The sequence below is a fragment of the Leptinotarsa decemlineata genome, unplaced genomic scaffold (genome assembly GCF_025532065.1).
Source record: "Leptinotarsa decemlineata unplaced genomic scaffold, Ldec_3_MD MMD2_P_RNA_scaffold_6, whole genome shotgun sequence".
NCBI lineage: Eukaryota > Metazoa > Arthropoda > Insecta > Coleoptera > Chrysomelidae > Leptinotarsa > Leptinotarsa decemlineata.
In genome coordinates this window covers 13212939-13229555 of record NW_027412533.1, presented here as the reverse complement: position 1 = coordinate 13229555, position 16617 = coordinate 13212939, and the positions used below count along the sequence as shown (strand labels likewise).

At 33.3% G+C, this 16617-nt stretch overlaps 1 protein-coding gene across 1 annotated transcript in view; it reads left to right on the top strand.

The window, feature by feature from the left end:
- Positions 1 to 1457: 1457 nt before the first annotated feature.
- Positions 1458 to 16617, top strand: part of LOC111515953 (ATP-binding cassette sub-family G member 4) — a 72049-nt gene continuing 56889 nt past the window's right edge. Inside the window, exon 1 of the mRNA XM_074170017.1 lies at positions 1458 to 1886. Coding sequence (XP_074026118.1) covers positions 1655 to 1886 — 232 coding nt within the window. The 5' untranslated portion in view covers positions 1458 to 1654. The remainder of the gene's footprint in view (positions 1887 to 16617) is intronic.

The window sequence follows — 16617 nt, the reverse complement described above, 5'->3', positions numbered from 1 at the left end:
GCGGTGACCATGAAAAATATATGCCTAATAGGAAACACCTCCATATGGGGCTAGTGGACACACCTCTATGCAGGATGTGTGAACAGGAAGATGAGACTGCCAGGCATGTCCTGTGCGAGTGCCTGGAGTTATCGTCAATGAGTGAGTGTGTGTTCGGCGAGTCTTGGCCTACACCTGCCGATATAAAGGAGATGTCGCGGGTTTTGCAAAACCCCTTATAGTGAAAATCAAACAATAAACTGTATTAATGAGTTTTAATATGGATTTTCATCAACTATTGACCAGTTTTATTCAATTAAAAGGTTCCATTTAGCTTGCCCTGTTTGTTTGGGTCAAATCAAGTAATTGAAGTTTGACCCCCCTTCTGTTGACAGAATGATCTAGAATTTCATACACACATTTTGTTTTCATGACAATACAATTTAGTAGATTTTGTAAATCTAAGATGGCCGCAGCTACAAAATGGTGGATTACATATTGTTTCACAACTACCTCAATATGGGTATCAAATGAATAGTGTAGTACACTTTGAAAAAGATGCAAATTGAAGATGGCCGTAGCTCCAAAATGGCGGATTACATATTACCTTGTAATAGTAGAGTGGACAGAATGAGAAGAATATTACTGGAGTTTTTTTTTTCCTAACACCAAATCGTTATTTTTACACCTCGACACGTGTTTCGATCACCAAGTGATCATCTTCAAGAGAAAGATAAAACTGAAGATGATCACTTGGTGATCGAAACACGTGTCGAGGTGTAAAAATAACGATAAGGTGTTGGGAAAAAACTCCAGTAATATTCATTACTACACCAAAGGTTCCAAACAGTACATCATAAGAATGAGAAGAATTGGGTAACAAAATTATAAACTGAACACTTGAAAACATAATAAGTTAAAAAATTATGTTAAATTTTATTGAAATAAAAAAGATGATAAGGATGACGATAATGTACTAAAAATAATTCGGAAGGCCCTAGGTAGCAGTCATCACACCACTCTCCTCAATAATATACGGTATTGATCAAATAAAAAAAATCGTTGGGCGTAACGTAACCTGAGTAAATAAGTCAATAAAATTTTTTTTTTCAATAATACTTATTTCATTATACTATGTACTCATGCAGTTCCGATTGACATTTTTATTTGTGGAAGACCCTTGTTTATAAACGAATCAATTAAATTGTCAAGCAATTCCCAAGTTCAGTATATGAATAATGTTGCCTACAAAGTAATTATCAACTTCAATTTTTGAAAACAGATTTTCTTTGTTTATGCAATCATGCATAATTAACGACATCGCAGCAGAATTCCAGTGAACTCCTTTAATTTCGATGACCTCTCCGATAAATGTTTTTGTGCAGTAGCGAAGAAATGACAACTTTGCCGAGAACAAGCTACATAGAACTTGCGTACCTAGAAAATTATCTAGCGGTACTGAATCACCTTGCAGATTAGGATGTACTTACTCCATCAATCGCTCGAGATTAGCAGAGAAAATGAGAAACGAACGGTATGAACATCGTGAACTTTAATCGCAGTCCAATCGACTAACTATATAATGACCAAACCGTGATAAACAATATTCAGTATTGTACAAATTAATGCCAGATAAACGTAAACTTCATGGTATCCGTTCGTCGCGACCAGTGAAATGGAAGTTGTTTTGCATGAAAGTTCGAATGTCAGTGATTCTGTGGAGGGTGAAGAATCGCGCGAGGTTGGCTGGGCGGTACAGGGAGTGCAAATGAATACTGAAGATGAAAAAGTGCACTTCAACAATGGCAACGTGTCGGCCAGAACTTACCCTCCAGGAAAAACAATCGATATCCAGTTTGAAAACATCACTTATACAGCAAACGAGGGCACGATCTTCAAGAAAGGGAGTAAGTGCGATTGAAAACCTAAAAATAGGTATATTTTCTTCAAAACATGTAAATACCATATAAAAAATCCCGTATTCAACTTAAAATATGATGTCGTTTGAAACAAAGGAATTTCATTTCAGAATCTTTAAGACGCATTCAAATATTTTGTGGAAATATGCTTATCATATTTGAGTTAAAGTTTTGTATACACAATGATCCAGTAGGTTTCAACTGTTTGGGTTGATCAGTTGAATAATAGTTAATTATATAAAAGAAGATTTTTGGGATATTGTTTAGAAAATGTTAGTCGAATTAGATCAAAATCGAATTTTCTTTTTCATATCGTGATTATCAATGGCCGTTTTTGGAATACTTGCAAAAAACTAAAGTTTCCGGGTTTCGTTTTTTCCAATGAATAAGTCAAAGTAACTTTGTTATGATCTGGTATGAACTGATTTTCATTGCGACGTTCCGTTCATTGAATTTCATCATCGAGTTTTTTTTTAATATGAATATCTAGTTTTTTGTCAATTTTGGTAGCCGCAATCATCAATCAACAAATGCATTTCTCTTCGTAAAAACATCATCATAATCAGGTAATACAACTTCCCATTGGAGATGTCTCAAAAAATTAGAGTGCAATATCCTCCACATCTCGAATGGAAAGATATACATAAACTTCAAATATCTCCCGAACATTTGCAGTTAGATATGAATGCCCATGCATTCCTATCAATAAGATTCCAAATTTTTCTATTGATATCACACGGAAGCACAATGAGAGAAATCTGTTGAAAAAAACTGAAAAACATTCATGAACATTAGGAAATTAGCATCATAATATTATAATAATTCTTCAATACTTATATAGTCGAAGTAACTGATATAGTCATTCTTAAAGCTATCGGCGAAGTCAAAGGCCAAAAAAACCAATACAAAGAAATAATGCCGCTACGAATTAGTCCACGTGGACTGAAGAATTGGCGGTTCGTATTGGATAATTTTTACTAACCGAGTTTTATGATTGGCTGAAGAGTCATAAAATTAAATTTGAAGTCATGTTACGGTGACTAATAGAATGTGAGGATGGTTAGAAGAGTCGTGTTGTCAATGTTCAGTTCAGGAACTGATCGTGATTTGAGTGTTGAAATTCAATATTGGTGAAGTTATAATTACTTGAAATTTTTGTTATTTGTTCAAAATGTGGCGTCCTTAGACGAGTACTAATAGTAATAACGAGTGTGATAACAACACAGACTTTTTCCTGTGTAGTGATTCCAATAGCGCTGGTGAACAATGCGAAAAAAAGTTGCCAGTGAATAGGATTCGGATGCATTTGAATATTGAAACACAGAGAGTATGTTTCAATGTATATGAGAATCTACATATCAAGTTTGGTTTCGAGGGAAAAAACTATTACAATCAACATCAGATTCCGAAATTCCTTTCTCAACTATACGTAGAATAGTCAAAAACAAACCTTATGAACGCAAGACGTGATTTGATGCGGGGTTACCAAAACCTTCAGATGTTCATCTAATAAAATCATTAAAAAAGCAATATACGGCTGTTAAAAAAGTAATGAGATTCCTACAATTGAAATCATAAGGAAGAAATTGAATACTTTCGACCATAACGTGAGCTGCTGTGACACAACTCTTCAGAATTGGATAAAGAAACTAGGATTTAGATTTAAAATAATGAGCAAACGTCAAGCAGTTATGGAAAGCAGAAGAAGAGTAGAATCGCGTAACAAATACTAACAAATAACTAAATATAGACAAGAACAACGGTAAATTTTCTATTTGGACGAAACTTTGTATGACACTCACGACACAGTTACGAAAGGGTGGACTGATGGTTCGAGAATATGTACGCGTATAATGTCTGCAAACAAAGGATCGCTACTAATCTTTGTACATTGCGGAGGAAGTAATGGATGGATATATATTATATAATATAATATTGAAATATATATATCTATATATATATATATATATATATATATATATATATATATATATATATATATATATATATATATATATATATATATATATATATATATATATATATATGCCGGGTGTCCCACATTTTATGTGACAGGCAATATCTGGTTTGTTGAAGGAGATACACAAAAATGTTTCATACAAAAGTTTTAGGAGTTCATGAGAGCTATATTTTGATATAATTTTTAAATATACAGGGTGTTTGGTGTAGGTGCTACAGACCAAAATTCCATATTTTTTAAAATAGAACGCCCTGTATATCATTACATATTCAGATGCTACGTTAAATTCTGATATCATTTCATGTTTGGTTTTTGAAATTCGGTTACGGCGTTGTTGAGTTATTGCACTTTTCCTTAAATATAATGTTTCAAAAAAACTTATTTACTCGTACACGAATCCAGTCTATATCTTTTATTAAATTGAACTAGACTACTACTGAATACAAACCATAATTCTCACCTCTACGATACGATATCGATATCAGTTGAATATAATATTCAAATTCTTGAGAATGTGACTAACTTGAGGGTGAATTGCTTTATATTGCACAATTTCATCAAGTAGCTTATGCTTGTTGATGCCATAGGTAACAAATGTTGTTGAATTGTATCTACTTGTCAGTTCGATTCAGTGATTCTTTGCAAAGAAATATATATATATATATACAGGGTGTCCCTGGACTTCCTCTTTTCCTCTCGGGAATGTATAGATGGGGTCAAAATATCACCAGTACTTCATATAACTTTTTTTCCTAAAAGTTTTCGTAACCAAGTTACGGGCCCTCGAAGTTACAAAATGAAAAATGTTTTCTTTGATAACTTTTCAAGTGAATATTCAAAATCATCCAAATTTTGGTAATTGACTAAACAAATGAATTCCGTCGATGAGCTTTCATACAGGAGTCAGTTGTTTTGCTACAAAGTCAGGAACGGACTATCCCCGATGGTCCACACCCCAAAACTTTGAAATGACAGATATTTTTCAATATTTTTCAACAAATTAAGGTTACTTGGACAATTTTATGAATAAAAGTACTCGTGTGGAAAGTCGATCGGAGCAACGAGTCTTGATAAAAGTGTAGTTCTACTCGACGACATCAAACCCGCTCGTCCACCATTATTTGAAATGAATAATTATCAAAGCAGAAATAATAATGATAACGTTAATTCAACAACATTTATAACAGGAATAATACAAAGTATGCTAAAATGAAGTCGTAAACAAAAAGTACAGTACCTATATGGAAGTTTAAGTCACAATTGTGATAGCAGATATTTTTTCAAAAGAAATATCAAGTTCCGTAGATTCGTGGTGTTTTTAAACTAACAAGCTACTCTACTATGAAATATCGAATTCATTCCATATATTGTATGTACATAATACGTGTGGAATAATCACGTTTCGTGTTGATCAGTTATCTGAATCTCATGAAACTCAACATTCGAATGTTTCAAATTCTTCTTCACAGCTAAACTGTTGAGGAGTTTCACTGATAATTATAATTTTATGGGAGAAATTCTTTAACACGAATCTAAATTTAGCTGAAAAAACGCACATCGGAAAAAATATTTACTATACTAATAAAAAGCAAACGAATGAACTACAAAAACGGCTGCACATGATCAGGTGAAAAATATCCAGGGAATAATTATGTTCCATTTCTTTCACAGATGTTGACAAAAAACCTTTTAGAAAGTTTTGATAAAAAATGAGAAACTGGAATGCGATTTTGTTTTGTTGAGTGGTGCGTTGTCATATGACTATCATTGTATTGTCAATATTCTATAGGATATTTTGAATTTTTTTGATATGGCCGAACAGTTTACATTCAATGAATATGCAGATATGCATGTATTTTATGGACGAGCATTTTGTAATGCTGCAGAAGCTCGTCGTCTGTATTCCGAGCATTTTCCCAATCGAACGGTACCGTCAAGAGAAACATTCGAGTGTGTCGATCGCAGCTTGAGAGAGACAGGTATGTAATAATTGATAATTAATTTGAGCACGTTGTTTTATTTCGATATTATTGTAGGTACAGTTTTGCCAAAACGAGGTGGTGAGGGCGCTCCTAGGACTGTACGTACCGTTGTATTGGAGGAAAATATTTTGGAAGCCGTCGCTGATGATCCTTCAATGAGCATCAGAAATCTATCAGAACAGTTCCATATATCCAAGTCCACTATTCATAGAATAATTCGGGAACAACTGCTCCACCCTTTTCACATCCAGAAGGTACATGCCATGACACCTCAAGATTTTCCAGCACGACTGGAATATGCCAATTGGTTCATGGATAGGCAAAGAGAGGATATGACTTTTATTAATCGAGTTTTATTCACTGATGAAGCAGGTTTCAGTAGAGATGGAGTTATCAACTATCATAATCTCCATATATGGGCCGAAGAAAATCCCCATGGGATATTGCAAACCAAACACCAACGGAAATTCAACGTGAATGTTTGGGCTGGTATCATAGGAAATCATCTTATAGGACCATTCGTTCTACAGGACCGATTGAATGGAGAACGTTATTTGGAGTTCATTCAGAACGATTTGAATGGACTTTTGGAACATGTTCCATTGCAAACCCGAAGAGATATGTGGTTTATGCATGATGGCGCTCCTCCTCATTTTAGTTTGATTGTACGTGACCATCTGAACCATATTTTCCACAATAGATGGAATGGTAGAGGTGGGCCATATTCATGGCCATCGCGGTCTCCGGATTTAAATCCATTGGATTTCTTTCTGTGGTGGCATCTAAAAAGCCTTGTTTACGCTACACCTATTCACACAAGAGATGCATTGTTGAATAGAATAACATTACATTGTGAAGCCATACGAAACGACCCTGGAATGCTATTTCAAGTACAGAGTGGGTGTCTTCGCAGACTAAGAAAATGTATAGAGAGAAGGTGGTCATATCGAGCAGTTTCTGTAGCGGATTTTTCATTTCTGTTTGCTCTTTAGGCTCTTGAGTTTCGTTCGTTTCGTGTTTGCATTATAAAAATTCGTTATGAACATTTTACCTATCATTTCCATTTTCCTTAAAAACTAATATTTTCGAATAATGGTAGACATCTCAGGATAAATGTTGTTGAATTAACGTTATCATTAGTATTTCTGCTTTGATAATTATTCATTTCAAATAATGGTGGACGAGCGGGTTTGATGTCGTCGAGTGAAACTACATTTTTCTCAAGACTCGTTGCTCCGATCGACTTTCCACACGAGTACTTTTATTCATAAAATTGTCCAAGTAACCTTAATTTGTTGAAAAATATTGAAAAATATCTGTCATTTCAAAGTTTTGGGGTGTGGACCATCGGGGGTAGTCCGTTCCTGACTTTGTAGCAAAACAACTGACTCCTGCATGAAAGCTCATCGAAGGAATTCATTTGTTTAGTCAATTACCAAAATTTGGATGATTTTGAATATTCACTTGAAAAGTTATCAAAGAAAAACATTTTTCATTTTGTAACTTCGAGGGCCCGTTACTTGGTAACGAAGGATTTTAGGAAAAAAAGTTATATGAAGTACTGGTGATATTTTGACCCCATCTATACATTCCCGAGAGGAAAAGAGGAAGTCCAGGGACACCCTGTATATATATATATATATATATATATATATATATATATATATATATATATATATATATATATATATATATATATATATATTTTATTAAAGGGGAACTGCTGAAAGGTAGGGGGCACTATGTCGTTTACTTGAACTATACACATTTATAAAAATTTCGATAGACATCAATAGTAGATATAAAAAAGGATTTCTTATGTAAACGCTTTTCATCCCTTGATTAGCTCTTTCAGAGGGGTGATCTTACCCCCAAATTTTTTAAACAAAAATAGGGCTTCAATTGTCAGCCATGTTAATAACTGGTAACAATAAATTTATCTGTTTTACCTGATGGTTACCTATCTCAAAAGTACCTGTTCACCAATCAGTAATCTGTATCAAGAAATATTGACTAATTCTATGCAACTACTGTTATATAAAGATTTTTCTGAATTAGTACTCTGCAACTTTTTCGCGAGACCCACTTTTTCAGACGGTTTTTCACGAATATTTGAAAAAATAAGTATTTTATAGGAAAAGTTGTGTTTAGCAGAAATGTAGATGAAAAGAATGGTGGATAAATGGTGTGCGTAGAACCAATACAAACGGAGTAAAAGCTTGTTGAAGGTTGGCCATACGCCAAAACAAAGTTTCGCGAAAACGTGGGTTATTCATTGGTTGAAAAATTGACATTTTCACTCGCGAATGAGTCGATAAATATTGGGTTTCAGAAATAACTTTATATGACAAAAGTTGCTCAGGATTAGTCAATATGTTCATTTACGGACTTATTTTAAATGAAATATTTTCCCTCGCGATATGGGATAGCATCAAATTTGAAGTAGAGAGTAAGTAGAATCGAAATCTACAAATCGAAACTGTCATATACAATTATACAGTGTCATCGTATTTTACCTTCAGAGATTGGACTCTGAGGTCCAGTCTCCAGTTGAGTCAAGTTTTAACATTTCCGATATACCAATAGTAGGATCAGTTAAAAAGCGGTGTACTCTCAAGTTATAGACATGTTTCAGCATCTTTTATTACTCCGTACACTGGTTTATCCATTGTTGAAACATAAAAATACCTCGTTATATCAATTGGCGATTTCATATTTGTACACAAAGTATTGCAATCGCCAACAGCACCTGAAATGAATGGAAATATATGAAGAGGTAAATAATTCCGTAAAACCGTTCCACCTAATGAACTTGTTTGTTCAATACTTTTAGTGCTTCAAATATTTCCAGAAGGTAATCAAATTCGTTCTCAAGGTCCCGTTTGTTCTGCTTCATTTGCTTGTCTGTCGGATTTTGCAATTTTTTCAATTGTTCATGATGAATACTGCCGTGGCCTGTTATTTTTGACAGGTTGAATGAACTGCAAAATAATTTTAGGATCTCTTAGACTGATAAACTTAGTTGAAAACATACACACAGTGAAAACTTATGATAGGATAAAATCCGAATACATTTTTTCAAATCTTCGTATATGTCGAATTTCAAGTTTGAAAATCAATTTTTCATCTGAAAGTTTTCAAACTTCTCTCCACTTCCTGGCGTACGGTTCAACTCTTTCAAAAGACTGTGAAGGAACGGGGGTAGATAGGTAGGTCTAAATATTAGTAGGTCTGGGAAAAGAAGGTTTTTGCTTTCTACTTCTCCATCTTGATACAAAAAAATGTGGGAACCTTTCGAAGAAAGGAAGGAAGAAATCAGTTTCAGAGAAGTAACATTATACAAAGATGTGTAGATCATGCAAAGAAATAACTTGATAATTGACGATTGTCAATCATCAAATTCGAATAAGTACCAAGCATGAGCCAGTAAAATGTTTTTTTCAAATTTTGAATAATATAAGTTTTTATACTTTTTCTCTGTAATGTTGAACTGATTGTGTGACACTTTTCTACATGATGAAAAGTACCTAATAACTTTGTTTTTCTCATTGCCACGTCTGACTTTTTACTATAAACTCAAGTTAATGTCTTGATAAAGAGAATAAACATTCTCGAAAGCTCTACCATATGTCAAAGAGTATTCTTTAAAAAACAGCCCGGTAATTTGACTGCATATACACAGGGTGTAACTAAATAAGTGTAAAACATTTGAGGAGGTGATTCCTCATCGAAAAAAAGATAGGATCCTTCATATAAAGAAACTTCATTGGAGCATCCCTTGTTAAGATACACCCTCTTAAAGGGGTTACATAAAATTTGTATAACAATTTTTTTCACAAGCACTAAAAAAATTACAATATTGAAATTGACCTGACGTTTTGTACTACCAAAAAGACACTTAGGCAGAAATTTATTTGATTTACCCCATGGTTGTAAGGGGTGGAAAACGCAACCCCTAAAATTTATTTCCAATGTAACTTTTTGTCTTATTATTTGTTTACCATTTTAAAATGTATTTCCGATAGCCTGTTTCATTCTAAACAAAAAATGTCTCTTGGGTTTTTTGCCCCAAAATGAACCTGAACAAAACTGAACCTGCGTCAATATTGGATATACGGCAGAAAATAAAAAACTATTTGTAGAGATATTGATGTTACTGTGTTCGAAAATGTTCAGCGTGAAATATCGGATATGCTGTTCATATGTCAAGAAGTTCTAGGCAACCATTTTGAGCATCTTCTGAACCGACATCAAGCCTATCATATTATGTATTTAAATGTCAATATTCTCAGGCAATTATTTAAAGTTTCGTCATTTTGTAATAGTTGAAGATATTGACTTTATATTGTAGGGTTGTGAAGCATTTGTCAGGAGCTTCAAAAAGATGTGTCACAAGACCCCTCTTTCCATTTAATTTTTTTCCCAGCAGCCATCTTGAAAGTTTCATCTGTCAATTTCACTTCAAAATAAAGTATTCGTGCAATAATTTCATTATCCTAAATTTCAATTTTTTGAGTTGACCCGTTCAGAAAATAAAAGGGCGGGCATTAAAGAAAAGCACTGTATAAGCAGGCTAATATAAGATGGTCTCAAAGTTCAGTGAATGCGAAATGTATTTTCGTCAAATTTTTAGATGGTCACAAATAAGAGTTGATTTTGAGTGGCCTGGGTCGGTTTCATTATGATGAGTAATTTTTAAATCTGCTTTCATAACTTAATATGAGTTCACCAGACTGAAAATTCTGTCATGATTATTGTTATCGTTCTGCATAAAGGAAATTTCTTATCGAATGAAAACAAAATGATTGATAATGCATACATGAAATTTATATTACTAAACAAAATGTTACAAAATTGAGGCACAACATCGGGATGTTTAGAAAGGGTGAGCTGAGTTAAGTGGGTTTGAATATCAAAAATAGTTGTTTTCCAATTTTTTAATTAGAAGACGTTAACTGGTGTTAGAACGAAATTATATCGACAGAAGAAATTCCACTGTTTTTTCATGGAGATGCACAAGCACTGTTGGGAGACTCCTTAAAATACTCTAACAGCAGTGTCTGAACTAAATAGATAATATTTATTTGGTAAACCATCTCGGAAAGTTCATTCCACAGGGTGTGTTAAGTTTAACCCAAATTTGAAGTCATGAGTAGTTGTACTTCTGAGATATATCGCTCTGGGTTGAATTGAGTGGGCTAAGTCAGTCGAACACTGCCTGATCTCCAAATTTTTTTTCGTGGTTCGCTATCAAGGTTGTTCAAGATCTTTGGATCTGTAATCAGACGGAAAATAATCCAGCAGCCTCGCAGTGTGCGGTAAATTTTCGTTTTGTGGACACCCGGCGATTTTGAAACAATTTTTGACTGTACTTACGTATTTTGATGCTTAGATTACGAATCCGAAAGGAAAAAGTGGCGCTCTCCCTTATTTAAAAAGTTACGGCCCTTCAAAGTTCAGAAAAGGGCAACTTTTCAGCCTTCTTTTTCACCATATAAACTATTTGAAAACACAAGAATTTATTCACTAGGTCACCTTTACACCTTATTTCTCCTTCTTTGACACTTTTCACTTCAATAATAAACATCTTTCTTATAAAAAACGTAATTTAAAAACGAATGCTTCTCCTGGTGACACTCTTATATTTGTAGGTTAGATACTAGTGACATTTCAGAAAAAAGCAGTTGGTATTTGTCGTCACCTACTATTTTAAATTCGTAGATTTGAATTTTTAGTTTGACGTGAGAGAAAAATACAAAATGAATTTGAACGAAATTCATAATTTAGTGAAAGTAAGAAGTAATTTAATTCTATATTTGGTTTAAGTAGGAGTGTTTGCAGCAACAATACGTTGTACTTATTGCAATTGCAATTGCAAAATTTACCTACAACTCATACTAATCCATCTTACCTTAATAGACTACCAAAAACCAATTTACGAGCTAAAGAATGAAGGTAAAAAACATTTGAATTACTTTATGAATATTGACTACATCAGTCGTACCAACCATATCATTAACCTTAAAAACGTAAAATACAGTGATATGTAACCAAAAAGTAGCTCCGTACATTTTTAAACATTTTTATAAGAAAAATGTTGATTATTGAAGTGAAAAGTGCTAAAAAAGGATGAATAAGGTGTAAAGGTGACCTAGTGAATAAATGCTTGTGTTTTTAAATAGTTTATTTGGTGAAAAAGAAGGCTGAAAAGTTGCCTTTTTCTGAACTTTGAAGGGCCGTAACTTTTTAAATAAGGGAGAGCGCCGCTTTTTTCTTTCGAATTCGTAATCTACGCATCAAAATACGTAAGTACAATCAAATATTTTTTCAAAATCGCCGGGTGTCCACAAAACGAAAATTTACCCCGTTGTGAGTTTGTGAAACATTTAATCTTTCAATTTCGCGGTAGATTTTCGGGTAGTCCTTCAGAAAAAAAATCTTTTGAAATAAACAAAATTATCCAACGCGATTGGTCTAGTGAGGAGTTATAAAATAATTATTTTATCTGTCACTTCATCTACTCAATCTCTCATGGACCTAATAGTACGTGTTCAATATCACAGAAAAACAGTGTAATGTTGGTAGTGCCAAAATAACTCAAAATCATTAGTACAAAATTCAACTGACCAAGGAACGACCATAGACAACAACGTGTGTTCGCTGAATGGGCTCTGAAGCAGTTGGCAACTGACCCTAATTCTCATCGAAAAATCATCTTCAGCGATGAAGCCCATCTCTGGATAAATGGGTACATAAACAAACAAAATTGTCGAGTTTGGGACGATACCAGTCCACATGAAATCCAAGAGCATCCAATAGATCCTTGCTTGGTGTGGATTTCGAGCTGGTGGCGCCATTGATTCATATTTCTTCGAGAACGACGTTGGCCAGGCCATCACTGTCAACGGCAAGCACTATAGGTCGATGGTTACTAACATCTTTTAGCATGAATTGGATGATCTGGACACCAACGAGTTGTGGTTTCAACAGGACGGCGCTACGTACTACACAGCTTATACCACATTGGATATTTTGCACGAGCGATTTGAAGGCTTGGTCATCTCAAGTGGAGGTGATGTTAACTGGCCACCAAGATTGTCTGATTTGACCCCGTTAGACTTTAGCTGTATCCAATTCATTATAATGAATGTTTTATTCGAATATATCAGGAACCACTCCTCCGTTCAAATGTTAATGTAATTAATTATGAATATATCATGATATCAAGTACTGAACGACTGAATAATGAAACTTGGAGTCCGAACTGTGATGTCACTTACAAAGAATCGAGGTTACAATGAATTATTGGGAAGCAACAATGGTTTCAAGGTAGAAATCAATCATTAGACGCTATCAAAACATTATAGACAATGAACTGTTATTCAAACCGCTTAAATAATCATTACGACACATATTTCATTTTGTGAAAATATTAGTTCAAATTTATTGAAGAATAATATATTTGCTGACGTAGTAAAGAATTTCTATCTACTGACATATTATATTATAGTCATACGAATATTTCATTTAGATATTTCAGTGAATGTAATGTTTACCTTTTCTAACTATTTCGAATAGCCAATTTGAGAAAGTTATGCAGTGTATGGTAAGCAAGTGGAAAACAATTTTTCAATGATTTGCTCGCTTATAGAAGCTGAATTCCGCCCTCCATGTAATGAAAAACATCACAAGCAAAAGTTGTGTAACATTAAAATAGAAATAATGAAGAAGATTATTATTACTATTTTATGAGTTTTTTAATTAGACTATAATTTTCCTGTTGTGTAACTGTGAATTTATTTTTCAATTTTGAACACTGTCGATTCAATTCTTTCTTTTTAGTTGTATGAGTCTTGATATATTTCAAGAAATATTACTGATATTAAGATAGCAATATTTTTTTCGGTTTGACCCAATAGATTTGAAATTATAAGTTTCATTCTTTCTGAGCCATCCTCCACAGCATTTTCAGAATACGAGCCTCATATTATCATGCGTTTCTTGATTCACCTGACGATTCAAAGGTTTTCAATGAGTATGTCATTCGAAAAGACTTACTTCATTGTTTTTTTAATTCTCGCATCTTAATGAGTGTAAAATATGGCCAATTTGAATGATTTCATATGTTCAACTCAATAACGAATGAACCTTGCTTACCCATCAATTGCTATTGAATACCAAAATGAAATATATTTGATTTTCATAAATTTAAAGTTATGGTTGTACTGTAACAAATATAATGATTACATACTTAATCATGGGTCCCCCAAACCATGAGGTTAAATTTTGAAAAACAGTGTTATTTATTTTATCTGTGATATTTTTTTGTCTGAATCAAACTGCTATGCATTTTTCATATGGCTTGAATATTTGAGGCTTAGTTTTGCGAAAATAATCAACACCTGAATTTTCATTTGAGATATATAATGGGAATTCTGAAATTGTATTGCTGTACAAGGTGTTTGTTCCATTTAAAAGTCGAAAGTTGGTCGTTTAGAAAAAACTTCAGTAACATATTTTTAGAACATTTGTTCTGAAAATAACAAACAGAAACATATCTGGATTTTTCTCAACATCTCTAAAGCTGAACTTGACTGAAATTTCCGATTTGTTTTCATTTATTCATAGTACTCCTATAGTCACTTTATTTGAAACATCTTATGGCTTCTATAGTTGAAAAGATCCCAATATAATTTCTTCAAAAAAGTGGACACCCAAAGTAATATTTATTAGAAGGTTCCAATCAGGATATCTTGAAATTTGATGTGTGATAATGATTTCTTGTAATATTATCTCATCTGATACTATTTGACCTAGAGGTTTTTTTACTCGAGTTGTGAAACCTTCGCTTTTGAACACGTAAATTATGTGAGTTGATTTCAAAAACTGTTGAAGTTGAATGGAAACGAGGTGAAAATCATGAAATATCTCAGCCTTCACTTTCAAGTATAATTTGTCGAAATTCTGATCTGAAATAATAATAAAAAGCACATATCAACTTGAACCTTCTTTGATATTATCACAAAAAGTTATTGAGTAGTGTCACTATTTTTCGGGTTTAATAGCCGTAGATTTTTGGAATGTTTTCCCGAAGTTTCGCTGACGTGAGTGGCTAGCTTCTTCAGAGGTTTATACATCGTGAGTTAATATCTCCGATGACTTGATATTACGGCTGCGTAACGCGTATTTATGTTGACTCCTCAGGTATTTTGGTGTGCTAATACCTGTTCCTGCCTTAGGTATTAGCAAGTATATATTTTAATACCTTAACACCTTACGATTTAATCTAACTTGTCCTGAGGTATATATTGGTCAAACTAGCAGAATATTCAAGAATCGCATCCAGGAACATCATAAGAGCTATGTTAATGAGAAAATGGAAATGTAAATTATTAAACTTAAAAATTCAAACATTTTTCTGAATGACCAATTGAATTTGAATAGATCACTTTTACAGAACTTCTTCTTAGAAATCGAAATTGTATTATTGATGTAGAATTGATATAATATGCTCTGGGGAATCATAATTTGAGGATGTACCTTAGGTATATAAAAGTTGAGTTAGGTAATTATGATCAAAGAAGTACCTGAGTAGGTATCTCTGAGTTATGATTACGTGGGGCATAGAAAAATTGGAGGCAACTTTCAGTATGTCATTCACTACGAAAAAGTTACTGTGATGGCGAAACATGTCGTAATATATATGTGATATATTTTTTTAAATAAAATTTGTGAAGATCAAATCGAAAGGTGTAGTTTATGAAATTACTATGGATCTTAATCAAGTAACGGCCAAATCAATCAGAAAAAAAGCAAGCATATATGTTAGGTATTGTTGTAAATCATGTCCTAAAGAAAATAATGCCGGCCTCCACTGGTAGTCATGAAACAATCGTGACGTAACTAAGAGCGCCCAAATATTCGATGTTCGCTGCCGTTCTAGATGGCGAGAATAATGCTACCGGCTTCGATGGAATTTCGAAAAATTTTTTACGGTCTTTGATTGCCAAATATAAACACGATCCACTCGCCTATCGGGACAGTCAATTGGAAGTGACAGTGCGGTATTCGGAGCGATCTAATAGGGAGATAGATAATTTAATGATAGTAGAAGTTTTAGTTAAAGTGTTTTGTTGTATTTAAAGTGAAATAAAGTTAGGTTTGATTATATTATACAGTCTAGTCAATTATTGGTAAACCCACGGAAAAAACGTAACAATACTTTTTAATTTTTTCCGAGAATTGTGTGCCCTTGAAAATAATGACAGTCTTCTGAATTTTTTGTAACCGAAATTCAATATTATGATATGTTTTTGGTGCTGGGTCTGATATTTTTCTTATCGGGAAAGTGCCTTTGTATTTGCCTAATGTTTGATGTGTCTCATAGGAGACGCTGATGTAAACCTACTTTGGAGAAACAATTGTTTCTATAGTTACCTTCAACTTTTTCAAATAAAAATGTCACAAAATTAAAAGGGAAACAAAACTGTTTTCCAAGTAAAATTGATAACCATGCAAATGATTATGAATGAAAACAATGTACTCATGATAATCTATTTTAAAAATATCAAACACTTGATATGGAATTGATTAAACAACCTTGATGCAAATACGGATGACCTTGCAATGTTGATGACAGGAACATGTTTCAAAAAGAAATTGAATGTGAGAAAAAACATGAGTTTGATAAATAACGATATTGGAGTCACTTTTGATTGTGAGAAAAATATTATAGGGTGTTATCATTGTCTTTCTG